We start from the raw sequence: 27863 nt of genomic DNA, 5'->3' as shown, positions 1-27863 counted from the left end.
GAGCAAGGACTTTGTGTTGCCTTGAGAGGGGAATGGCAGTGTAAGCACTGAGGTCCTCAGCACTTCCCATGAGCATGCCACATTTTTAATTGCTAAAATACATATATGAATATGCCAGATCTTGTTATATAGGAGTGTTTGTAGTGTCTCAAAGCAATTTAAATGAGTTTTGTTGAACTCATTGACAAATGTGATAGAGATGCACTTGTCAATTTTTGCTTAAACTGTAGTCAGTGACATAGTTTGCCAAGGTGGGCAATGATGTTATGATTATTGTAAGTTAAAGATCTGCATATCATGATTTTGCATGATCTACTTAATACCTGGGGTTTTAAACCTGCGTTCTTTGCTCTGATACATTGGCATAGGCTTTTCAGTGCGCTGGATTAGGTTGTATGTTGTAGTAAAGTAGAAATTTATTTTATAAATATAAAATTTTCTAAACTATTCTAACATAATGTGTCATCATTAAAACCAGAACATAATTAGTGAAAATGCTACTTCCCCCCATAGCACAGAGGTTATCTGTCATTTGATGGACATTATCTTGAGCTTCATCTCAAATGTGCAGGAGCCAATATGGGGTCATTTTCAGGGAAATTGGGACTACAGAGGGTTTGTCCTCTTCCAAAATGTAGTGACTGTCTATTCTGGAAGGGTGCTGTACCCAGCAATCCTGGTTTGAGTGGCAAGGTTGGAAGTAGTTCAGTGCACATGAAATCAGTAAGTGGAATTGGGGTGAAATGGTCAAGGAACTGCAGTTGATCAAATGGCAATTGATAGAATTTATTACCTGACTGTACAATTTGTCCATAAACAGATAAATACAAGACAAAATCTAGCCTTTGTTTAATAGTCCCTTGCCATGATTCCCACAAAGCCTGCTTTCCTTCTTCCATGGCCTCCCTGTCTCTGTGGGTTATCTGAAATTATGGGGTATCTAGGGATTTATTTTCATGTGCCTATGTTTTTGAGGGGCTGCAGATTATCTGAGCTTTGTCCAAACATGGAAAAAATACAGTAATTCTGTTTCACTGAATTCAAAGGACATAACTCACCCAGAAGTGGACCCCTTTTTCTGTAGCCAGTGCCATAGTCTTTCTGTCCATAAAAAATACAAAGGTTGTATTTTTTTTTTCATTTACAAGTGTAAATTAGAAATATTTTCTTCTTTAATTTAAAGTAGAAAGAAAACAATTAAAACCTCTTGTGGATTTTCTGGGAAGATAAGTGGTCAAATTTCATGTCAAATTTCATATAGCAAAACAGTGAAATGCAACCATCCCACAAATAACAAAATCTTTTTCTCATAGAATTGTCATCCTTTCTGTGGGGTGTTTCTTTTGCTTCATGTCCTAAAGAAATGAGACTTCTCTTACTGCCTCTATTTGCATTTGTGCCTGTTTGTCAGGACCCTTTGGTAACTTTGGACTCACTGAGTTTAAACCAGTTTGGAGAGAAGGGTGGAGGACACAGATACCCTGAGCTCCCGCGCGGGGAGCCGGTGGGAAGAAGAGATGAGGGGCAGGCAGGGAGCATCCAGCTGCCCCTCCTTCTGCCCAGCCTCTGCAGTACCAGCACTTGGCAGCACCTGAGCACTGCCAGCCAGAGCTGCTGCCGATTTCTTGCCCACTTGACAGGCACAGGGATGGGGCACAGCTGGCAGGAGGACAACCATTGCAAGAGGTCACTGAAACTGGCACAGTGAGGAAGAGCAGATCCTGAGTGGAGGAGGATGTAGGGAGGGAAGGTGCATGGGAATGTGGGTACACAGCCTCAGTTCAGACTCCATTAATTTTGCTCTTCAAGAAACAATTTGTGGCTCCCTTGGTCTCGCAGGGATTCACAAGTGAAGGAAAAAGGACGGTGTGTGGGTTGTTATGGTTATTAAGTTTTTATTCCTTTTATTCCTATGGTGGTGATATATTATTAATAACTCATCTCAAAAGCTCTCATTACAGGGTAGGGCTGTAGGTGAGGCTATGTGTGAAAATCTCTGAGGCACCCCAACTTGTTCTGCCTGTTCCTCTTTCCACGGCAATTCCTTTCCAGATCTGGAAGTCTGGAGCCACTGTGAGTCTTGGCTTAGGAACCTTTTAAAAAACATGAGAACAAGGGCAGCACATGTGAGAAGGTCGTCTTGTTCTGGTGTAATGTGAATAACCATCTCCACCATACAGCACCTGCAGCATGCTACTGGTGTAAGAGACTGGGGCTGGGGAGCACAGGGTCAGTGCAGAGAACATGCTAGCTCTCCAAAAGTAGAATTTGGCAACGTGTATTTTTCTTTTTATTTCTGAGAATATTTTTAAAAATGGTTTTCATAAAAGCCTATCCCGTAGTGCTACATTTCAACAAAGTAAATTGCTTCTGTGCTTCTTTAAAGGAAAACTGCAGTAACATACCAGGTGTGCAGTCTGGACCAGAAATCTTCAGCAAAGGACATTTAATCCTGACCAAGCAGACTAAACATTTGGTCTGAGAGCTGGAGAAAATTCAAGGTAATAATAACATGCTCTGCATGTTGCAGTATATCTCCTCTAGCAGTTGGAGTCCAAAAAGGTCACATCAACCATGAGTGAAGAAAGAAAGGAAAACACTCAGCAAGGTGAATATTGCTCAGAACATTAATTTTTCCATACCTTCTCCACAGCAGGGTCACAAGCAATTAAGGGTCCTCATAGTGGGAACACTTCCACTGACATACTTTACTCTTACCCACAATTTTTTTTCAAATTTCTTACTTTGGAGAGGTGGTGTGTTGTGATCCAACAAAACTAATTTTTATTTTCAAACTACCCTAGAAATTAATTTTTTTCAGTCAAAATGTTGATGTGTTTTTCCCTTCCATGCTGTCATTTCCTATGGGGTGACCTGACCAGCAACCTTCTATCTATAACTGTCCACTTATGTCAAGTTACAGGAAAAATACAGTCAAAGCCTCTATGTTAATACTTACTCAATAAAGCTGGGGTTTATGAGAAAGGGATTGAAAAATGAAAATGAGAACATGTGAGAAATGCCTTCCTGATCCTGAAGAAACAAAGCTGACAACTTTCACATCAAAATATTTCTTTTAATATTTATGTGCTCCTAAATGATCTTCTGATTTATTTTCTCTTTGCAATTCAAGATAAATATCCAAAATTTTGGAAAAGAAAAAGAGCTGCTGTGCTAGAAGAAATGACAGTGATACTGTCATGCATCAGTGTCAAGATGTCTCAGTTATACTCATCTGGGAAGCAGAGTATTTTCCACTTAGTATCTAGTTAGAAGATCCCATGCACCATTGTACAGGTCTGCCTTGGGGTACACACTGAGTCCTGGGGGATCCCCCTCTTCCCCTGCACTCTTGGTTACAGTGACTCTTTTAAAGGCATGGCACAGCCTTTGCACCCCTTCTATCTGTTCAGTTTTTATATCATGCCTGCTGACATGCTGTCTGAGTTCTTCTTTGCCCATCCGAAATGCCATGTTATCTATGGGTATTGAATAGCACAATCATTCATATGCAGCCGACTGCATTTATTTGTGGCATGACTTAAATGGATGCTCCTGCAAGTCTACATAAAAATCACCTGTGTCTGTGAGCTGGAATTTGAAGGAAAGCAACAAAATGCACATTTCAGTATTATTTCTCATTCTTTGATGTTCTACTTCAACATCAAATTCAATTTTCTATTTTCTTCTCACTAAAGAGAGAAGATTTCATTTTTATACTACTGCATTTTTATACTTCTGCATGGATAAAATAAGCATCACTTTTTAAACCAAGCAATTTTTAAATATTCTTTTAAGGAAATTTCTATGTGCTTATCTATATGCATATTCGCAGTTTTAACCCCCTCAAATACCTGTTTTCTGTCATGTGAATTTTCCAAAACAATCACTCATTTTTAATTTCAGCAGGACAGGACCATCTGCTATGTCCTGCTGGTGCTCCAGGCTCTCTCCTCAGCCTCTGATAAAGCACCACTCTTCACAGTGGTGCCTTCCTTTGCAGTACGCTGGCCCTGCTACACCTGCCTCTCATTCCACCTCATCCTCCTCTGACTCATGAGGAACCCCCCTGACACTTTCAAGACCACCAGCAAGGGTGGTCTGTGCCTGGCAGCCCCTCACTGAGGGCAGCAGGGATGCTGCACATGAGGCTGCACAGAACATCCCAGATAGGGACAGCAGGAGAAAATCCTTCTTCCTCTTCCATGGGGAGATAGAGAGGATCACCAAATAAATTGCATTTAAATCAGTTAAATCAGATGACACCCTGTCTGCAAAATTAATTGTGGGCAGTGCTAGCAGGTAAATAGTTTTCTATTTTGAAGTGTCCTGGGATTTTTAGATGTCTGCAGGAAACAGCTTAGCATGAATGAAAGTTGAAGAACTGAGTTGTGGAATTGGGGTCCTAGCTTTTTGACTTCTAGAAAAGGTGTTTTACATACCAATATGGCATTTGTAGACATTTAAAGCCCTGTAGCAATACTGAACCCCAAAGCCGTGTTTGCTGACAGAAACTGAATGGCATTTGGAAAGGGTGAATGTATCAAAGGCTTCCCAAAGTGGCATTCCTGAATGGCCACAGCAGTCACGCTTCATGGAGAAATATCTTGTCTGGTTCATGGGAACATCATTACTTTGTTGCTGTTTTGGGAAGTTATTGCTGTGTCTTTTTCATGGAATCATGGAATAACTCATGTTGGAAGGAACCAATAGGGATCACCAAGTCCAACTCCCTGTTTCTCATAGGATTACCTAAACCAAACCCATACAACTAGGTGGCATCCAGATCCATGTTCCTTGAACTCTGTCAGGCTTGGAGGCATGATCACTTCCCCGGGGAGAAGCAATTGACCAGCCTCTCAGTGAACACCTTTTTCTAATGACCAAGCTGAACTTCCCTTGATGCAGCTTCCTTCCATTTCTTGTGTCCTGTCACTGATCATCAGAGAGAGGTCAGCATCTGCCCCTTTGCTGACACTTGGAGGAAGTCCTTGGCCCCACTCAGGTCATCCCTCAGCCTTCTCTTCTGCAAGCCAAACAAACCCAGCAGCCACAGCCACTCCTCATTAAGTCTGGCCCTCAAGATCTTTCACCATCCTGGTTGCCCTCCTCTGGACACAGCCTCACAGCTTTACATCCTTTCTTACATTGTGGAGCCCAGAACTGCCCCAGCACTTGAGGTGAGGCCATCCCAGCTCAGAGCAGAGCAGGACAATCCCCTCCCTTGCCCAGCTGGCCATGCTGTGCCTGATGCACCCCAGGACACAGTTGCCCTGGCTTCCAGGGCACTACTGATTGGATCCTCAGATCCAGGACGCTGCTGACCTGGATCCTTAGATCTGTTCCCACAGGCTGTTCTCCAGGCTCTCATCATCTGATTTGTATGTATAAGCAGGATCACCTGTACCAGGTAAAGAATCTGTCGCTTGCTCTCATCAAATCTCATATACTTGGTGAAGGCCCAGCCCTCTAGTCTTACCCACATCCCTCTGCAGGGCCTCTTCACCCTGGAGGGAGACCACAGCTCCTCCTGGTTTAATATCATTATCAAACTTACTAAATGTAAATTAATTTCCTGTGTTCAGATAATTTATAAAAGCCTTACAGAGCTGTGGCCCTAAAATGGAACCCTATGGACCCCCACAGGTGGCTGGCTGACAGTCTGATGTAACCCCACTTACTGTAACACTTCAACACTAACCTGTCAGTCAGCTGCTCACCCAGTCTGTTATGGACTTTTCTAGCTTCATGCAGGATATTTTGTCCAGAAGGACACTGTGAGAGACAGTAAAACACCTTTTGATTTATGACAGCATTCTTATAATTTTTATTATTATTTTTTCTGGCACTTTCAATAACATCAGGATAAAACACCAGCGGCCCAGCTGAAAGAGAATGACAGGAAATCCAGCAGCTTTAACGGTTCACAGCAATTTCTGTCTGCTTGCCAATGAAATAAACATCCTTAGATTATTGTGGCTGTAGAATTAAAATGCAGATATGGTGCATAACATCTCCTGCAAAGAGATGCATTACACAAATCATTAAAATCACTGAAAAGATTAAACGAGGCAAAGAAAACTGGGACTAACACTGACCTCAAACAATTTCTCTTCTTGTTTCTGCCTAATCAGATGATAAATTAATTAAATTGCTAGCTCAGGTGTTGCTCACGCTTTCTGAATTTTTCCCTGCAGCAGGGATGGTGTATGGGTGGAGATGGAGACCGGGCTCTGCCCAGCACAAAGAAGAGGAGTCTCACTGCTGAATTCAAGCACCTAACAGGAGGCTCTGCTGGACTGTGCGGGCAGTGGGGAGGGGCAGCAGGCACAAGCTGCAGCAGAAGAAATGGACACGGGAATTTTGCGCCTGGCCCACGCAAACCAAAAAGGGAGGCTTGGACACAAAGGATAGTGAAGGTTGCAAGAGTTACAAAAAGTAATTATTTGAGGTAACAAGACAAGTAACTTGTAACATAAAGTTACAAGAGTAATTCTTTTATTGATGTGCATGACGCGTCTCATTCAAATTGGGGCGCCAGAAATGTGGTTTTACATGAAGTTTTGAAACCTTTCAAGCCTTCAGATACAACATGATTCAATTAATGCATACTTAACACACACATATTACTGGAAAGCAACTGGAGTTGTGTGGTGCCATTATCCATTTGCCTCTTTCATGATCTAGACATCCCGCAAGTTGGTCTTAGAACCACAGAATCATTGTGGTTAGACAAGACTTCTAAGATCATCAGTACAATCACTGACCCAGTACTGCCAGGTCCAGCACTAAGCCATGTCCTTAAGCACCACACCTACACATTAGGTTGCCCAGAGTAATTCTGGGTGCCCCATCCCTGGAAGTGTCTCAGGTCAGGCTGGGTAGGCCTCTGAGGAACCTAGTCTGGTGAAAGCTGTCCATGGTAAGGGTTTTGGCACTAGAAGATGTTTAAGATCTCTTCCAACCCTCACCATTCCATGATTCTGTGATTTCTTGAACACATCCAGGGATGGTGATTCCACCGCTTCCCCAGACAGCCTCTTACAATGCCTGAAAACCCTTCCAGTGAAGAAACTTTGCCTCATAACAATCTAAACCTCTTCTGATGCAACTTGAGGCCGTTTCCTCTTGTCCTGTCACTTATTACCTGGGGAAAGAGACTACATCCATCCCTCTAGAATCTCCTTTCTGTTAAATGTAAAGAGCAATAAATCCCACCCTGAGCCTCCTTTTCTCCGGGTAAACACCCTCAGCTCCCTCAGCCTCTCCTCGTAAGACTGGTGCTCCAAACCCTTCAGCAGCTTCGTTGTCCTTCTCTGGACGCGCTCCAGCACCTCTGATGCTGCCCCAGGAAATCGGGGGGAGCACTTTCTGGAGCTACCAGCGGGGGCGACCCGCGCCCTCCGCCTCCCCGCAGGACTAAAGCCAAAGGCCCCGCGGGGTGCGGAGGGCTCGGTGTCCCGGCCGCGCTCGCCTCGCCCCGCCCGCGGGTCCCCCCTCCCTGCGCGTCCCGGCGCCGCAGCGGAGGCGGCGCCGCGCTGATGTCAGGGCGCGGCGGGAGCGGCCGGCGGGCAGCGGCGGTGCCGGCAGGGGAGGGATGGCGGTGCCGCTGCGGCTCCTGCCCGCGCTCTGCGCCGCCGCCGCCGCCGCCCTGCTGGCGCTGCCGCCGCCCGCCGCCCCGCGCCGGCCGCCGCGCTGCGGGCCGCCCTGCAGCTGCTGGCGGGAGTCGGCGCTGTGCGTGGGGGCGGCGGGGGCGCCGCGCAGCCTGCCCGCCGGCCTGGGCTCCCTGTGAGTGCGGGGCCCGAACGGGCGGCACGGGCGGCCAGGGCTGCGGGGCCGTCCCGCCTCATGGGTGGCATCTCTTTTTCCAGGAGCCTGGTCAACGGGACCTTCTCCGAAGTCAAGGACAGGATGTTTTCCCACCTGCCCTCCCTGCAGCTGCTGTAAGTATGGCACTGGGAAGGAGCACGGCCAAGTAGCACTTCACCCCTTCCTCCTAAATAGTCCCTTTAAGCATAGAGCCTCTCCGTTTCTCCTGGATAGAGTTCCCTCTCTCTTGTAGAAGCGGAGAAAACGGGAGAAGACAGCTTGCACAGTCCCCCAGTATAGCGGCTGTTTCATAACATTTCGCTCAGGGATGCATTTTCTGCTCAGAAACCGCTTCATAAAATGTGTATTTAGTTACTAAAGGACGGGAAAATGTTTTATGATGTCCTAAGTTCCTCCTTTTTTTTTTTTTTAACTTCAGCTTTAGTAAGTTTAAGGCTGACTTTTGTCCCCCAGAGTTATGTGTGGTGGCTCTCACTCCTGCTCACTTTGTGCCCAGGAGTCTTGCACTGGCTTTGTGACATAGTGGGCACGATGGGGTGAGCAGAGGCTGCCAGGACACACTTCAGAGGGAATCCTCTGTGTGTGCAGTGCTGGTGCTGTCTGCAGCAAGACTCAGTGTGCCACTTGGAGGGTGGCCCCTCAGATGCCTTCTGGCCCAGCTCTCCTCAGTCCAGGAGACAGTGCTCTAGCTCCCTGCACTTAGCAGCCATCCATCCCTCCTTCCTGACCCGGGCAAGCTGCTTGGTTGTGCCCATGTCGCAGTTAGGTGTGTGCCTCCTGCTCCAGGAGCTTGAGCAAACTTGCTTAATTTAGCTGTCCTGGGAGGCAGCAGGGACGATACAGAGACTGCGGTACAGCCCCCTGGGGAGCCTGGATGCTCAGTTTTCTGGCGGTCTGCAGCAAGGCTGAGCAGCAGCCTGTGTCCTGTCCAGCCCAGTGCAGCCTGTCTGGAATGCCTGACACCAGGCAGGCCCTCCACACCTGCACCCCATAGGGACTGACTGAGCCCCCAGGCAAAGACACACTGCAAAGAAAAATTCAGCAAAAAGATCCAAAGCCTGCCAGAAACCCAGGCTGAGTGCTTGCCACATAACTAGATGTTAAAAGTGGTCTTAGCAAGTGGTGGTCTCTAAAGGTGTCTGGTAGCTGATGGTGGGGCTCCTCTCCTTGGGCTCCCCATCTCCTTTGGCTCAAAGGCCTGTCTTCCTACTGGGAGGAGCAGCAGCACTCCAAAATGCTGGGAGGAAGTGGGCAAAGCAAGGGGTGGAAGCCTTCACCTCCTTTAGGGTGAAGCTGTTCCCAAAACCAAGTTTCTGTGAGAGCTGGGGGTCAGTACTGAGCCCCCAGCAGAGGACCTTGCCCACCAATAAATGGCGGCAAACAGTGACCTGTGCCAGCTGGGAAGGAAAGGGAGAAATCCATGGGTAAGAAGCTGTGGGTCGAAAATTAGAGCTGGGGGGAATCTGGCTTGGTTTGGATGGTGATACTAGGAAGAGGGAGGAACAGCAGAAAATGATTGTTCCTTTTCTTTAGCTGCCGTAGATTTTCTGGAGATGTTGGGGTGTGTAGGGTGGTGGGGCAGAGGTGGGTTGTTGAGGAAGGCAGAAGTTGCTCATGTCACTTTTTGTGGTAAGTCAGATGTAGGAGCAAGAGGTGGTAACCACCACCTCGGGCACTCACAAATTCTGTTGTTAAGTGTAATTTGTAACTTTCTCCTTAAAACATCAGAAAAAATAACAAATAACAAAGAGCTGCATGCATAATTGAGCACATGGGCACCTCAGAACAATGTTTTCTGTGGCAGTAATCATAGTAAAATAGTAATGCAAGGATTTCTTTTTGATGGTGGTCTTCATCTTTGTCAGATTTCTTTGGGATAATTTAAGGAGCATTTGTCTAGTATTAGCATAATATCCAGGGATCACAGGGAAAGTTTGCATTTCATGTTCATTAGTCTTCTAAATTAATTTTAGTAAAATGCCTAAAACCATACAAAAGGAAGATTAATCAGTTGCTCTAATAAAGCAATTAGTGCAGACATATTCATTCATAGGGAAAATTCTGAGATTTTCCAAAAATTATTTCTTCTGAGTAGTGTTAATATTTTAGACAAAACTAGAAGTTTTGCTGTTTTCTTGAAAGGCGATTGCCCTCTCTGCCTTTGAACATCAACCTTTGGAGACTGTCCACTGTTGTGCTTTAATACAGCAAGGCATGAACTCTGCTGGCAAAGCCTCCATCACCTCCTTCTCCCTGGCTCTCTTATGCTGGCTCAGGTGACAGCCTCTCTGGTGCAGCTCTGACATATTTGTCCCTGAAGTTCACACAGGAGTAGAGCAAGGCAGCTCCTGGAAGAGGCAGCACTGCAGCTGGATTCTCTGTCTCGATGGTTTGGACATGGCTGTGGTTCCAGCTGACAAACTGGCTGCTGTCCTCCCTGGCTGCTGGCTGTACCCTGTCTGCAGGTCAGGCTGGGAGCATCCCCCTGGGAGCGTGGAATGAGTGAGTGCTGGCCCAGTGAGGCTGCATAAATGAGAGCTGGTGCTTGGGAGCTGAGGATTGCTGCTCAGGTGGACTCTTAGAGGTTGTCAGCGGGGCTGGAGGGGTGGTGAGTGGATGGGCCCACACTCAGCAGACCTGCCATCTAATGATGGCTTGTTCTGCTCAGTGGACCATTGAGTTGAGGACCAGGTTACATTTAGCCAAGGTCAATGGCACATTTTTCCTGGGGAGTAGTGGACATTAACTACCATCATGTAATGCCTTTTATTTTTTTTCCATAGACCATTCTACAGTATTTTATGTGTGCTGCATTGGGGGGGTGATATGAGCTCAGGTCAGTAAGATTAGTTTGGTCATGGGCAATAAACACAACAGGCATAATCCAATGTGTCAAGTTTTAATGTGCTTTCCTAATGCCTGCTCTCCATTTTCAGCTTGCTGAACTCCAACTCCTTCACTGTTATACGAGATGATGCCTTTGCTGGTCTCTTCCATCTAGAATACCTGTAAGTTTGGTATTTTATGTCCTTTATAAATAAAGATGTTTTGATAAGTTGCCAAGACTCCTACTGCAGAGTCTTGGTCTTTACTATTATTCCCAAGAGCAGGGGAGCTGAAGGATTTATGTTCCACTCCTGTGCACATATTCTTTATGGTGGCTGACGATTTTTCAGATGTTACAGCGCATTTTTAAAAGATGCCTTGAATACCAGGTGTCTCTGTGCAATTACAGCACACCAAAAAGGCATTGCTTAGCAAGAGCTTGCCTGGGCTTTCCAGAACAGTGCCACCCCTGTTAAGGGGATTTGAATCTCAGGCAAGAGGTGGAGCAGCCTGTTTGCACCTATGGGCAGCCTGAGCAGGAATTGCAGAATAGTGGTGTACTGCCCTAAACGACCCTGATTCTGCTTCTCTTCTCCCAGCTTTTGTCTCCTACTTTGCCTTTTTTCTGATACCCTATTTAATGTCCATAGAATTAATCTTTATGTAATTAATTATAAATACATAAATGTATAAACACACATTTCATATAATATAAATTATTGTAATTATTTATATTATTATTTTAATTATTTAACTCTCCTTTTGTTTATATCATTCACTTAGGTGATTTTTACAATACTTTCTTTTTCTGGTCCTTTTTTTTTTTTTTAGTTTTTAGTTCAACCTTTTTTATTTAAAAAAAAGTATTAGCCCTGGTACAAGGCTGTCCTCCCTTCACACACCAAAGGACAGCATTTCTCTGTGTTACTCATATGAGCTGGTGTGTTTGAAACTATGAATATGGCCTGAAAAAACCCTCATTCCACCTACCTTTCCAAGCTGAAATGTAGCTGTGGAAAACATGTGTCCTTTTTACAGAAAGACCAATGGTCATAAAACTGACTCTTGCTAAAATCTTGAAGGCAAATAGATATTATGATAGGGTATATTCAGGGTTAATAGTCTGGTACATGTGGAGTAGACAACAATGGAATTTGCAGCTAATGGTAAATGGTTTATGCTAAAATCCCTGATTCAGCTACATCTGTGTAGCTGAATCCTTTCCTTGTGTCTACAGTGAAAAAATTATTTGCAGTAGTTTGTAAAAAGGAAGAAAAGCATTTTCTGTTGTACCATTAGCAGCCTGCTTTCCAGTGCTGATGGGCTTGTCCTAGCAGCATAGCACACATCGTGGTGGTTGTACTGCTGACTGCAACCAGATCCCTTCTGAATGAAACACCCTGCCCTCCTCAGAGGGCCAAAGGGCAAAACTCCATCCCTGAGCACCATCTGCAAGCCAGGGAGCAGGATGAAGACTGGTAAAGCCTTACAGTTTCAAATTCTTCAGCTGCTGAACAAGTGGTCTCAGTTAATGGTTGTGGTTGCCTTTTCTGCCAATTGCATAGAGCTTTTCCTCTTCCCAGCAAATCACCCCTCTACCTTTTGGGAACTGGCTGTGAGTGGCCTTTCCCTGTGCTTTGTTTCTTTGGCCATGCAGTAAAACCAGTAAAGTTTCCATAACTCATGTCTCTTAGTTACCAGGGACCAGACTTTGTAGAGAAGAAGGAAACCTGACTGACAAACAGGAATGACAAGTGTCTGTGTGTACAAGGCCAAAGTTGCTGGCCAAAGAGCAGCTGGGGAGCACCCACAGCTGGTACCTATACATAGATAACAGATCTCCAGCTGTGTCCTGCTGCTCTTGCAGCACTCATAATGGCATTCAGTGCACCCTGAAACTGACTCTGTACAGTCTGGGTAAGGCAGGTCTGATAAAGATGGGAGGAATTCCCAGAATTTTGGAATTGCCAGAGTAGCATTTCTTGGAGACCAGGCTTGATGATTCAAGAATCTGGCAAATTCCTGAGTCCCAGCTTGTGCAGTGTAGCCTTGTTTATTTGCATGGAGAACTGAGCTGGTGCTGTGCAAGGGTGCCAGCTGCCAGCGAGGGTGTCAGGAGGCAGGGTGGCTCTCTGCTCTTGTGGATTGAATTTGTGGCTCCACACAGCTCTGAAAGGCTGACCTGCTTCTGACATCTCCCATGTAGACACAACACTTTCTCATCTGCACCCTTTGCCTGCAGTCAGGGTCCCAGTCACTTAATCAAGGATATTTCCTACACCTAAATTGCAGAACCAAGAGCACTTGTCATCTCCTGCATTCCCATTATCACTTTCTTGAGAAGAGACCTTGTAATATAGCATTTTCCCTCTAACTTCTCTGCAGAGCAATCAGAGCTTAGGAATAAGGGAGGCACTTTCATCTCATAAGCCTTTCATAAAGTCAGCATATCGTTGTCTTCATCCAGGTATAGCTGTACCATGCAATATCTTGATGGCCACCTGGCTGCAATCACTTTGCAGGGATCATGGTGTATTTGGGGACGTGTCCTCAAGTTCTCAGAGGTCAAGATGCTCAAATATCAGCTCTTTGCTGAAATGCTGACGTGCAGTCAGGAGGAGCAGGGTGCTGCTGGAATCGATATGTGCCTGCCATAATTCCCCCAGTGCACAGGGTCATGACTTGTGTGCAGCTGGCAGCCTGCAGGGGAGATGTCCCAGCTGGACAGAGCTGAACTGTGGCAGCCAGAACTGAGCCAAGGCAGTGGTCTTCCCGTCTGTGTGGGTGTCAAACGTGTGCAGTTCCAGTCAGGGCTGTGTGGGCACGGAGGTGGCACTGTGTGTGTGTGCAGCCACGGGAGCAGGACCCATCAGAGCAGCTCTGCAGCCTGGGCAGCCCTGGCACCTCTGTGCTGCCTGCTGGTTTGGAAATGCTGCTGATTTGGGAGAGGGGAAGGTAGGACTTCAGCTTCTAAAGTCTGCCTCAGGAGGCTCTCCTACACAGGACTCTTGCCTCACACAACATATCCTGTGAGGATTACCAAGAGAGGAATACTTTTTTTGCCTTGTTCACTTTATTCCATTTCTGCTGGGCATTTGTGTCATGTACCATCCCTTGTGATGCCAGGTACTTGCATTGTTCCTTGCAGTCTGCCCAAGGAAAGGGGAAAAGGGAACATGAGCAGCTCCACTGAGACTTTTCAGTCTGAAGGAGCTGCCCAGAAATATGCTGCATCTGGCAACCATAGTTTAAAGCGCGGTGATGCTAATAATAATGTTATTCAAAGTATTTTAAAATACTTCTTTTTTTGCCTAGATTTATTGAAGGAAACAAAATTGAAACCATTTCAAGAAATGCATTTCGTGGCCTTCGTGACCTGACTCATCTGTAAGTTATTTAACATTTGATAAAGTAATTTCTAATTGAATAAAACTCTCCTGGGAGACCACTGGTTTTCCTGCTACACAGAAAACTTCTCTTCCCTCTGTGTCAGTTTCTTCCTGCTGTCAACAACATGCTTTCCATAAATTAAGAACCATCCTTAGAGCAATTCTTGCCTGGGCAGCACTGCTACATGTTGGGCTGCCTGTGAGCAGGCACAGCTGGGTCTGGGATCCCCCTGGTACCCGCAGTGCTGGGCTGGTACCACCAGCACCACCACACTGCCTACTCTTGATTAACATTCCTGCTTCTTTCCAGTGTGCTCAGTGATTGCTCTGTGGGTTACATTTGCACCTGGGCAAAAAAAAAAAAAAAAAGCTTTAAATATTTTATTTTCATGTGAACTTCAAGCAATCTCCATTCTTGAATGAGAATAATTAATGCCTGTTCCTGGTAACTTCTAACAGTGCCAGTGGCTGGACAGTACTGGATAATTAACAACCTGTAAGTGAGCTCAGACTTGGTAAGAATTGCAAGGTAAGAGATAGCAGTGGTACTAAGCTCGCATTTTCTTTTCTAGTTCGTTGGCAAATAACCATCTCAAAGCTTTGCCAAGGGATGTCTTCAGTGATTTAGATTCTTTAATTGAACTGTAAGTAATGAGAATCTTTCTACTGCTTCTGTCACTCTTGCTCTCAGTTTTAGGTTCTGGGTGTGTGGTGCTGTATCTGGTACCTAAACAGAAAAAAAATTTGTATTTTTTTGTTCCAGCTGTTTTGCATTGTAGAATTGTTTGCTTGATAGACCCTTCTAAAGTAACTGCTATTTCTTAAATCACTGTTGCTTCTCGTGATGCTGTATATAGCTTGTGTTATTGTACTTCTTTCTGATGTCTTGTAAATTGTGTTTTAGAGACAGGGAGACAATGAATTTTAAAATTACAGTTTCTCTGAACATATTTTCCTATTATTGTTGCATATTCCTTGAGATTATTTTAGTACAAGGGATTAGTTAAAAAAAAAAGCTTCTTTTCCTTGTTTCTGTGCAGTTGTAGCACCTTGCTGACATTCTGTCAGCATTTCCCTGTGTACCTAGGATTCCCCTACTTTGGGCCTGGCTCTTTCAAACAGCAAAGTAAAATCATAAGCCACAGAAATTGCCAAAGGATCAAAGAACAAGTACAGTGCTGAAATTGCACATACATGAGCAAGAAGAAGCTAAATTGACTCTACCTCAGCAGCGATATAAAAAATGCAAGTCTTCCATCTGTGTTTTATGTCTGCAAGGCTGCTCTGCCAACCAGCAGCACTGGAACAGTTCAGTGAAGGAAGGGGAATTCTCTATGTCAGTGGTAAATGGTGCAAGGGAGGCCTGCAGCAGGCAACCTGAATGTCAGGATGTGTTACATTACAGTCGTCATCCTATGAAAGCTTACCAAAAAAGTGACTTTACACATGAATCACAAGTGCTCCATTACTATGATTATATATGACCATAGAATGCAATGGTTTTTCAAAAAACCCAGTGAAAGAGAGCTCATGATAAAGGATTCCTGATAAAACTTAAGAAACTTCCCTGCTTTCAGTTCAGAACAATTCAAGGATACGCAGATATTTTGAAATTCAGCATGTCAAGCTGATGAGAGTTCTGTAGCACTCATATTGCTATCAACATTTTCAAATATGTTTATTTCTGTGTGTTTTTTTAGAGATTTAAGGGGAAATAAATTTGAGTGTGACTGCAAAGCCAAGTGGTTGTTTTTGTGGTTAAAGATGACAAATTCCACTGTTTCTGATGTCCTGTGTATTGGTCCAGCAGAATATCAGGATAAGAAGTTAAATGATGTGACAAGTTTTGATTATGAATGCACCACTACAGGTATTCAGAATGTATATTTCTAAGCACACTACAAATGGTTAAATATCAGAAGTTTAGATGATACCCTTTCACTTCTATGAGCATGACGTGGGGGGAGGAAAGGGTTACATACAAAGCACTTCCAAGTACTAGAACAACTTACAAAATGGGAAAATTACATTTAGATGCCAAAGTACGTACTGAGTTCTTATTTGGATTAAGTGATAATGGGAGAAAAGCTCTGCCTATTCATATTCCAAAAGACTTGATTATGACTCAATTTGTGGCTTAATTTTCATCACAGAATGCTTTCTATTATCTGGAATAAAGCCATATAGTTATGGCAGATGAGTTTCCCAAAATCTCTGTATTTCACAGAAAGCAATGAAAATAAGTTCAAAAATGTGGCTATAGCCATTACCTTTATTTGATAAATCATTATTTATTAGCATCAAAGATGGTGGCAGTAGTGCCAGAAGTTCTTCACAGAACTCCATTAAGTTGAAGAGAAAAGTCCAATAATATTCTAACTACTGTCTTGTCTAGGATCTTGATTTTTTATTTTTTAAGGTAATGTAAAGCATGCTGAAGGGAGCAAAGAGAAATTTGCATGTGGTTATGCTTATATGTTATGCCAAAACTGCTGCAGTTACTGATCTTTAAATGTAGTCACATCATATAACTGGAAATATCAGCCGCGGGTATTGTTTTTCATCTTCTTTGAATAGGATGTCAGCGCTCTGCCTTTTTGCTAGACAGTAATATCAAAGGTGTGCAAGTTCTCATCTGTCATCAAGTCAGTCATTATTATTAAAAGACAAGAGAAAAGGTGATTACTAGTAATGTAAAATGAAATTTCAGGAAAAGGTGTGAAAGGTGCTTTGATGACAATATGTGAAGGAAAAGAGAATGAACTCAGAATTCAAAATTATATGAGAAGAGCAGTAGAGGTAAAGTGCAATAACCTGCTGCATAAAAGAATGTCAAACACAGGAGAGCAATGAAGTTTAGAACAGCACCAAAGTTACATTCCTACGTCTGCTGAATCACTGAGACACAACAATGCAAAGTAAAAGGAGCTTTATTTCATTGCAGTCTGGTTTAAGCCATTGTGTAGCACTAACAGTGCACAAGAGAAAGCCTTACCCAGTCCTCAAACCTATCCTGACCTATCAGCCCTCTGTCACTTTTTCGTACCTAGACACTGTAAAGTTGCTCCATTGTCCCTTTATCTGCTGTAGGTGAAATTACACCAAGCATAAATCTAACTCCATGTGCTGCAGAGTTTGTGGGAACTGAAGGCATTCCATGGGGCAAGGATTGCCCAGCTGAATATTTGCTCAGATGCCCTCAGAGAAGCTCCCACAGCCCAGCATATGGCTGTCATACTCTGTTCTGTATGACCTTGGTGGTTTGTGGTGTCAGGCCACTGCTGATTTCTCCCTCTCCGCTATTGCCTCCCCCAGATCCAAAGGGAGTGTAAATATGCCCATATTCCTTCCTTGAGGATAGATTAGTCACAGGGTTAGAATACACACTGTAGGTGTATTCTCCTTTCCCAGCCAGTGGTGGGCAGGGCTCTGCAAAACTCTTCCATTCATGTTAGTTTTTAGTACAGTATTTCCCTCCTTCGCCAGCTGGGATCAGACTTTCCATCATTTCTGGTCTCCAGTACTCTGTGTTGAGCATGACTTGGTGCAGGATGTAGTAACAAAGCAGTTTGCTTGGTAAAATATGTGTCTTGTTGGCCCAGTCAGCTCATTGCATCAGCTGAACTGCTACAATGGTAACAGGAGAGATGGAAAGAGGTGCTGCCAAATTTAAAATAAAAAGGCAAAGAACAAAATGGTCCTGTTACTTCTCCACAGAGAAAGTGATTGACAGCATTGGTGACCTGCATTTTAACTCTTTTTGTGACAGCCTCTGTCTTTTCCATTTCTCAGTGCTTGCATCATGAAAGCAGGTTAAGCCATTTCACTTTATTTCTTGTCTTTCTTCCTCAACAGTGTGTGAGGGGGCTGTCCTGTGGCTGTGGGCACCACAGGGAAACATGTAGCTCACTTTCAGGAGACTGGAAAACAGGCCTTGGGGCTCCCACAGCCACTGGAAACACTGGAAACAGGCCATGTGCATGCCTGGGAGCTGCTTTGCTCCGATCTGCAGGCAGGGATCATCTCACTGAGCTTTAGAAGCTTGTTTTCCCCTTTCTTTACCTAGCTGGGATTGTCTTCTGGAGGTGGTCTTCTCCTTCCCTGCTGTCTGGAAGGGAGGCAGTTTGCATATTAATAGGTACTGTCCCATTCTTGCTCCTTTGCTGGAGATCTCCTGTGGTGGGAGAAGGGAAGGGATGGTTAACACTCCCTGCTGGCACACCCAGGTCCTGGGTAGCCTCACCTAGAGCAGATGTGTCCACTGCAGGGAAGAAGGGATGTGAGGAGAGTGGGACTGAATGGCAGGATACAGTTTTGGAGCAGCTGCCCAAACAGACCATCACTTTCATTTTTCTTTGGTGTCCTCTAATGTTCTCTGCACTCTCTTCCTCTCCTGTGTTGGCATCAGTGCTCCTGTGTGCTGGCATCAGCCTGAGCAAGGGCTGCCAGAAGGAAAATCATCCCACTAAAAGAGTTGGGCCCCTCACCTGTGCCACCATGATGCCAGTTCAACCACAGAGGGAGCAGAGGTGCAGTAAGTGAGTGGAGCTCAGGGGGACCTCCCCACTCTCAGCCAGCAGAAAACAGCATGAAAACCACGTGTCTTGAGACAGGGAGAGCAAACTGTGTGTTGGGTGGGAGGCAGAGAGGGACAGCTCATGCAGCCAGCAGCACAGGGGGAACACACGGGCTGTGTCCTCTGCCCTCTCCCATCCAGGGAATCCAGCTTAAAGATATTGGGAAAGGGCTCCTCCCCCAGTCCTGTATTTACTGTGTTAGAATTTTTTGCAACCGTGATGTGGCAGCAACTTTCACTGTGTAACCCTCTTCTACATTACAGTCTGGTATTCCCAGCTGGTGCTAAAACCAGCATTTTTTATTGCTTTTTGCTGATTACAAAATGATTTCCCTACCCATTTTCACATACAGACTGGTTTGTTTCAATTCACAGATTCCCCCAAAGGGTTTCACAACTGTTCAGATTTCAAGAGCTATCTTTTCAGGATTAGCTTTCTGGGTTTTTCTTTTCCTCAAGTTTTAAAAAATATTTTTATTTTGTGTGACTGTATCTGCTCCTGCTCCATCCTTTTATAACTGGTCAGTTACTTTTACTTTTTGCATACTTCAGTGTCAGTTTTCCCTAGCCCTTTTAGTTTCCCAGTGAGAATGAAGAAAACTTTCTTGTTTGCCTACCAGCATTTATGAACCAAGCCCAAGCTCTATTTATAATAGTCCCTCGAAGAATGAAGACTGTCATTTCTTTCACAGCTGTGGAGTCTGCTCTGTTTGTTTAATGGTAGTCATCTATCTTTATTCTCCACAAGTGTAACTCCTCAAGGGCAAGGCTTTCAAGCATGCAGAAACAGAGGGTTCTTCATTCAGAAGCAATTATTTCATAATGCACCAAAATAAGGGACTCGAGTGAGGACTTAATTACCATTTCACCAAAATCCCTGGATGCTCAGGCTCTTCCAGCATAGGAGTGCATGGTGAAGGCGTGTAGCAAATGGAGCTCAAAGCAGAGCAGTGTGTGGTTCTGCACAGAAATGCCATCATAGGGAAGATGCCTTTTCTTTTCTATATATCTATATCCATACGTTACTTCAGTGCAAGCCTGTGACCACATTTTAGACCTGAGTGCTTTTTCAGCTCTGCTAAACCATTTTTTCTTTCCTGATAATAGAGATCTTGCACAGCTGTCTGGTCAAATGTCCAGTTCAGACCCAAGTCTCCTCACTTTGCCCCACACTGGCTCTGTGGTGACTGCCGATGTACCCCAGGGTGAATTTTCAGGTTAAGTCTACAAAGGCACTAAATTTTTGAGAAAAAAAGTCCTTAATTCTGGAGTTACACTCCTAATCTTTACAGGTTGCTCTAATTTCTCTGTCTTATTGTCTAGTATAAGTTTTCCACTGGATAGTAATTTTCAGGTTGGTTGTATTTTATGCCTAAACTACATTATAATGCCCCATAAAACATTATGTTAACTGAGTTTTTGATTACACCATTTTGTCTATGGTCTAGGCAAAATGGGGTTATCCCCGGGCAAACTTCAGATATCATTTCACTTTCTGCCTGGTTTAGCATAACACAAATTGCTGGTGATTAAATTTGCATGACTTAAGAAGTTATTGGACTTCAGCTGGTAGTTGCTGTCTCTCAGCTTGAATGTGATTCTAGCAAGGCCATTTCACTTGACGGGAGAGCAGCTTCCAGCTGTGGGGAAAGAGACTTCTCTATTTCATTGATAGTAGCCAGCCTGGCTGGAAAATCTGAATTATTTCGCTATTTACATATTTGATGTCCTTGACAAATACATTTGCAGAGGACAGTTCATGATTCCTAAAGCAGGAGACACTTTCCTGTTGGTGTGTGCCTAACATGAGTACTGCTACTTCCATGATAGTGTTATACAAAATCAAGAGTATTTCACTCATTTTTCAGTGTACATCATTCTAATCAGTGACCACTCTGTGTTTCCAGCAAGGATGCATCCTAACTGTTGTAAATGTATGTTTCTAGATTTTGTTGTCCACCAGATTTTGCCCTACCAGTCTGTTTCAGTGGATACATTCAACTCAAAGAATGATGTGTTTGTAGCTATTGCACAGCCCAGCATGGAGAACTGCATGGTGCTGGAGTGGGATCACATTGAAATGAATTTCAGGAGTTATGACAATATCACAGGTACATGAACACTGGGATTCCACTCACTGATGAACTGGATAAGATTTGTAGATGGGTTCAGGTTATTGGGTTTTGTACTGAATCTCTGTTGAATTTGGCTGATTAAAGTGAGTGATGTTTGGACATGAGTGACTCCATGGATTAATGCATCTTGTTAATATGTCTACATTTAACCTTACTGTGGTACACAAACTAGGCTTTTTTTGTCCAATCTTGTAAATTTTTCTGAAGGCACAAACACTTCCCATGAATGTCACACCATGGCCCAGCTCAGCATTCACTGCCTCAATCACACAGCAAGTTAAAGCAGAAGCTGAAGGAGCACTTGCTCTTGCCAAAGTGCCTGCAAACAAAATATAAAAAGAATCTATTTCATGTAGGAGGAAACAGGTCCGAAGGATGCCTGTAGGGTGAGCTGACCAGGAAGACAGCTGAAAATGACAGAAATATTTAAACTGTGATTGTTATCTAAAGAGATATGCTGTAAAGCTTCACCATTTACTTTCAATTTACAAATATGCTCAATTAGCATCTTGGCCAGATTACTGATCAAACAAAAGGCCTGTGTGGATGGCAGGTGATGTTCTAATGCTGATTTCCTAACAACCGTTCTGTCCCTAACCAACACTTGTGGTGCTCAGTCACACCATGACAGCAGAGACAGAGTCTTCGAAGTTGTTATCTGCTGCCTGATTTCCCAGATACTTCAAGCCAGTGGTTTTGAATACTCAGGAGCTAAATTATGAGTATGCTGTGTCCTCCTCTGATGTGGAATTCTAGAAAGGCAGCAAGCACTTTCCTCCTCAGATCAGCTCAGTATGTCACTAACAAAATCTTACAGGAAGCTACCCCTCAGTCAGGAAATTTTGGAAATGAAAAATGTTGCTTTTTTAGGTTTCATTGCGTTTTGGTAGATTAGGGTAAAATATATACCAGGGATGTAAACTGAGAAGTCAACAGCCCAGAGAGAGCTAGCTGAGCCCTAGGAAAACTCTAGAAATGAAATTGAGAATTTGACTCATTTGCAAAGATAGCAAACATTAGATATACGCTTCCAGGTGTATTTCACCTTCCTCTGAATGATTTGATCAGGAGACATTTCTGCAAGAGACTTGTGTCCTAGCTCCATACCCAGAGTTTGCTCCTGGAATGTCTGAGCTTGAGCTCTGGACTCTGAAATGTATGTGAGCCTGATTTTTTGCCAGGGGACACAGGCGCATAAAGAGCCTCCTGCAGAGCCTGAAGAGTGTTTTGTAGAGCTCTGGAGCCAGCTCCACAGAGAATTTCACTACTTACCATATGCTTGGCATTTGGATATCTAAATTTAGCTCTTTACAACATGGGCTTATGGAGCTGAGGTAGTTATCAAGGTTGCCTTTACAGTGAACATGAAGAGAAAAGCATTGCTGTCCTCTGCAGAAGGAGACAGGTGAAAGCTCTTCTGGAGTTTGTGTTTTGAGTGAGTTAGATCAGAAGGAGCCTGGATGATCAGCTCGACCATTCATGTCTGTGCTGCAGATCCCTTGCTGTACTTGAGCTGAAGGTACTCCCAGCCCTCCTACACTGGGAGGGTGGCAGGTCATCCCAGGCCAGCTCTGAAAACCACAGGTAGGGGACCAGCAGAGGAGCCCGGGTAAATCTCCTGTAGTGAGTGACCAAGGATGCATTGGGGAGCTTGTGCAGCTATAGTTCTACTTAAACTGTGTGCTTCCCAGAGGAATTCCTCTGTGAATTCCTCTCTGCTTCGAACAACACCTATTGTAATAGTCTCACCATTACTTTTTTGAGGTGGTTCTTGTTTAGTGTAACTTGACATTCTAAAGACAGACCATAACCTGATTTGATCTACCTGGCAACTGCAATATTGCTAGATATTTCTATTTAACAAAATCTCAAGAATACCTCCCACAAACTACAGAGTTATATTTATCTTTTTCATCCTGCTGTCAGGTGATATATCCACAAGGTGCATCAATATTTCTATGTACAGTAGCAAAAAGCTGACTCTAACCCTTCTGGAGCAAGAAAAATATACTATATTTCAATTTCTAGTTAAGATAGAAAGACATTACAAGAATAGGAGAATTTCAGATATCTGATGAATGGCAAGATAAAAACTCTTGTCATTTTAAAATAATAACATTTAGCTTAAATAATTGTTTTGGATACTAGGGACCATGTGTTTGAACAAACAGAGAAATAAAAAGTATTTTGCAAAAAAAAGGAATCAGCATTTTATGATGCATCATACTTGCACACATTACAGGGTGGGACAAGTAACCTCTCTAGTTACTGGGAAGCAAAAAGCTTGAAAAGACGCTCTGATGGCATATAGCAGAAAACAAAATTATGAGATGGTGCAGGTTTAAAAAGGGAAGGGGTGATTTGGTAATAATGTCTGTGGTGTAAAGCATGGTTTGTGCTGTGCTAATACATGTGTTGTTCTGTTTTCTTTCTTTGGGCAATAGGTCAGTCTATAGTGGGATGTAAAGCCATTCTCGTTGGTGACCAAGTCTTTGTGGTGGTGGCACAGCTCTTTGGTGGCTCACACATTTACAAGTTTGATGAAAGCTGGACGAAGTTTGTCAAATTCCAGGATATTGAAGTATCTCGCATCTCCAAGCCAAATGATATAGAGCTTTTTGAGATAGACAGTGAAATGTTTTTTGTCATAGCAGATAGCTCTAAAGCAGGTTTGTCAACAGTGTATAAGTGGAATAACAAAGGATTTTATTCATATCAGTCTCTTCACGAGTGGTTCAGGGACACTGATGCTGAGTTTCTCGATATAGACGGGAAATCACATCTAATCCTCTCCAGCCGTTCCCAGGTGCCCATTATACTCCAGTGGAACAAAGCCTCCAAAAAGTTTGTCCCCCACAGTGAAATCCCCAACATGGAAGATGTCTTGGCTGTGAAGAGTTTCAGGATACAAGATGACCTTTACATCACACTCACAAGATTCATTGGTGACTCCAGAGTTATGAAATGGAATAGCAAACAGTTTGTGGAGATACAGGCTCTTCCGTCCCGAGGAGCCATGACACTGCAGCCTTTCTCCTTCAAGAACAATTATTACCTAGCCTTGGGAAGTGACTATACCTTCTCCCAGATTTACCAGTGGGATGGTGAAAAGAAGATATTCAGATTATTTAAAGAAATCTACGTGCAAGCACCACGGTCTTTCACAGCTGTGTCAACAGATCGAAGAGATTTTTTCTTTGCCTCTAGTTTTAAAGGAAACACTCAAATATTTGAACATATCATCATCGACTTGAGTTTATGAAAAGCTGCTAGAGTGAAATTTATGTAGAATGACATTTATACACAAACAAAATGAAAAGAGACCTTTCCAAAAACAAGGTGCACCTATGGAGTATGATGACATTTTCTGAACTTTTCAAACTTGCATATTAATCAGGGACTGCATTTACTTGGTTACTGCATGACATGTCCATTTTATCCTTTTTCAAAGACGCTTTGCAATCTGCAGTCATTCAAAGAGGAGTGCAGTGCATTAGAATTAATGTTGACATCTAAGAAAATTATCTAAATTTAATCCAGAAAACTCCCTTGAGTTGAACATCTCATAAAGAAAATGAAGAGTGAGCCATACAAAGCATAAAAATGATCTTGACTCCTAAAGTAACATTTTAGTAGTGTAAGTTTTAATATTAGAGCTTGTTCTTCGTGGTTGCTGATGAATTGTAAAAGCAAACAGGAACATTCCAGAATACACTGAGTTCTCTCTTCAAAATCTTTCTTTCTGGTTCACAGTAAATCCAAGACATCATTATAATTCATTGCAGACTGAAGGGAGAGTCAAAATCTATCGCCATTTTTCTACCATTATTTATTTTTTCAGCAATAAATTGTGCCTAACAAGTAGCCCAGCCCACAGTAAATGGGTAGCTAGGAAGAGTGTGTCTCTTCAGGACTGTGAGATCTTAGCAAGTTAATTCAGACAGAAAATATCAGAGGTCTGCATAATGCCATGAAGAAATCAACTACAAGTAGCACCCATTCTCTGTTTTAATGGGTATTCCAGGTATCCATTCCATTTTGCCCTAATTCCTACTTTTCCTGATGATTCCCAGTAGATTCTGGGTGTTTAACATGTTATTCTGTTGTGAGCTCTCATTCCAGAAGGCAGGGCTTAAGCTTTGCCTGAAACACATATTAAAATTGATGCACTCCATGTTGTAGCTCCTCTGTACTCAGTGAGGTGATTTTTTGTCAAGTGTTTCCCCCCACAGCACAGCTCATTAGCAATAAATTCAGCTTTGGGACATCTAAGTTGTATTTGGGAAATCCTCCTTCTGCCTAGGGTCTAACTGTGACTTCAGTATCACCAAGTCATCTGAAACCAAGCTGTTGCAGCTGTTTCAGACTGGAGCTGATCCTGCCTCCAAGAAGGATTTCCACTGGGTGAGTCCAGGCTATTGCCAAGTTGCCAATCCATTGAAGGTTAAAGAGGAGCAGTGGACAGACTGTGCTTCACTGGTGTTTTGGGTGGTTACAGACCAAGCCATTCAATTATCCTAAATAGGGCAATCCTGGCACACAGAGCCTCTCTCAAGATAACAGCAAGGGACTGTTTTCCAGGAAAGGGTCTTTGCACCCCTTACCCAACAAAATTGTGTATCAGAGCTCTTGCTTTTTCAATTACACAAGATATTTCTTTAAGTTTCCAAACCACTTAATCTGCTAGGTTGTTTTTCATGTCTTGTTGTTGCACTGCTGCCTTGGATAATAGGGAGGTTTTGCATAAAGCAGGAGGAGCAAAGCAAACTGTCCTTTATTCCATCATACTTAGGCCTATCTCTCCATCCTTCTGCTGAGTGAGTTTGACATTTTTCCCCTGGGCACATAAGACATGGCCTATAATCACAAACAGAGATGTTCTCATAGGCTTTCCAATATCCAGGGTGTGAAGTGTGCTGCAGAAGAGGATTATGTATAAGAACTCCCATGAGGAGCCATAACCTACCAGTGACCTGGAATGTCACAGTTGTCCCCAGCTTTTGCCTCTCTGCTATGAAATGAAGTTATTACTGGCCTGATGTCATAACTCATCCTGATTTTCAATTATGTGTTAGGAGTTTTTTTCCTACAGAGTTGTTCAGCCTGGTTTTGTTTTTAGCTACACTGGCCACCTGGTCCATCCCACCCTCTGAGATACTGAGTGCTGCCTGCCAAATCCGTGTGGTGTCAGTACCAGTGGTTCAGTAGATGTAAACCAATGCTCTGCAGTAGGGTTTAGCAATACCTCTCCTAGGATTAAGCTAAGAAATCTGACAAAACAAAGATACTCATGTCTGCCAGTGAATGCAACTTCTTACTACATTACCAGTTTACTTTTTAAAGCGGATATGGCTGGCAAGCAACGTTTATTTAGCCTATGTTGTAGGAAAGCATTTCGTATTGCTTTTCTGTCAAGCATGCAAGTTTCACTAGAGTTAGATATTCTGATGAGGGTGGCATTTCTCAGTGCACCAGCACTTACTTTTAGGGCTCAACTGTGAGTTCTAGTCACTCAAGAAGGGGCATCAGTCAGAGTGAAAAGCTAGTTTAGAGAAATTGGATCCTTGAAGGGAAGCAAGAGGATGCTGGAAAAAGGCTTGTGTATTGAATACCAGGAGATTGTACTGTTTCAAGAGCCAAGGGGATTTTGAGACTTGGCTATCAAGTTGGATTAAATTAAAATGGTATCTGCAGAGACAGGCTTAATAAAGAGGATAAAGTGATCTACAGGGGTCTAGCTCATTCACATGGGACCAGAAGAAGAGAGTGAGGGAAATTAATTCTGCAGGCAGGCTGCTGCTTCTGTTGAGTAGCTGTGTTGGTTGGTCAGAAAGCCCAGCTCAGCATCCCTCCCAGCCTCAGGAAGAGCCTGGAGCCAGACACTGGCCTGCCTGCTCTGCTGAGCTCATGCACAGGAGGTCACAGCAGCTAAGAGGGAGGACAAAAAGCACCAGTTGAATTAAGAAAAGGTTATGGTACTTTTCATAGGAATAAACAAAGGCAAGACTTCAAGAAGAGCCTTGTTCTGCTGCAGGATGCAGGCATAAAAACTGAACTTGCTAATCATTGAAAATCCTTTCTGCCTTTCCAAATGCAACCACGGGCTTGCCTCCATTCCCTATATTTTGTAATAGAATTTGTTTTGAATGGTAAATAAAATATGCATATCCATAATTCATTGAAATGTTAGACCATCAGGACAGTGAAAAAGGATAACAGAACATGCCACTGATAATTTTTAATGTATTCTAAAATACATAAATCTATGTAAAGTTCATTAGTTTGTATAAGCATTGATTTAATATGCACTAGCTACAGCAGGAAGGTTGTATATACATTGAGCTTTTTTTAGTAAAGAGAAGCTGATGCAATCTATGCTACTGACATGTGTATGTACTCTTTCAGTATATGAATAAAATGTAGTTAATGTGACTAATAGTGGTGTGTCACACATGTTAAAATATCCATGTTGTGAGGTTCCACACTGCCTGAGGAATGGACAGGGTGGGAAAACGGGTCCCTGCCTATTTATGACCGGGTATGGCTTTTGACAAGGTGGAGAAAGCCATGCTCAGATTAGTTAAATCTTTCTTCTGTGCCTGAGATAGTTTGGACTTCCAAGGTTTTGCTGTTCCCTGATTTTCCCCTTCACTCTTTCCTTACACCCCATCTAGTGTTAGCAAGTAAGTAAAGCAGCTATTGCTGCGAGTTTCATTTATGAGCTGTTCTTTCTTACCACAAAGTAAAGAGAACTTGATTTTCAAAATAATTTTAAAAAAATACTTAAGATACTTAAATGGATTTCTTACATACTGAGTAAATAGGAACCAAGCCCTAAAATTACATCCAAGACTTTCAGATCTTTGCCCTGGGCAAAACCAAAATCTTAAGATTTGTTAAATTTTACTGAATCATTGACATTTATCTGAAATTGAAAAAAAGTATATATATTCAGCAGTGAATACACTTTATTTAAAGCAGTCCTTGGGTGTTGTCCATTGATCCTGCTAGTCACTAAGAGGGTAATTCTTTTGTTTCCTCTTTGTTCTTCAGAAATAGCACAACTCTCTGTAACTAATTATAGCCTTGTGCAATCAAAGACATGTC

General features: G+C 43.3%; 1 protein-coding gene across 1 annotated transcript; it reads left to right on the top strand.

Moving 5' to 3' along the window:
- The first annotated feature begins 7597 nt into the window (after window positions 1–7597).
- On the top strand, window positions 7598–27071 carry LGI2 (leucine rich repeat LGI family member 2). The gene is made up of 8 exons (XM_030948204.1): window positions 7598–7788; window positions 7872–7943; window positions 10767–10838; window positions 13972–14043; window positions 14618–14689; window positions 15746–15915; window positions 20568–20732; window positions 23201–27071. Exons 1-8 carry the CDS (start codon window positions 7598–7600, stop codon window positions 24016–24018), a joined length of 1632 nt encoding a protein of 543 aa, XP_030804064.1. The 3' UTR covers window positions 24019–27071.
- Window positions 27072–27863: the final 792 nt, after the last annotated feature.

The sequence above is a fragment of the Camarhynchus parvulus genome, chromosome 4 (genome assembly GCF_901933205.1).
Source record: "Camarhynchus parvulus chromosome 4, STF_HiC, whole genome shotgun sequence".
Lineage (NCBI taxonomy): Eukaryota > Metazoa > Chordata > Aves > Passeriformes > Thraupidae > Camarhynchus > Camarhynchus parvulus.
The sequence above is the reverse complement of the archived record's forward strand: the minus strand, read 5'-3'. Positions and strand labels throughout refer to the sequence as shown.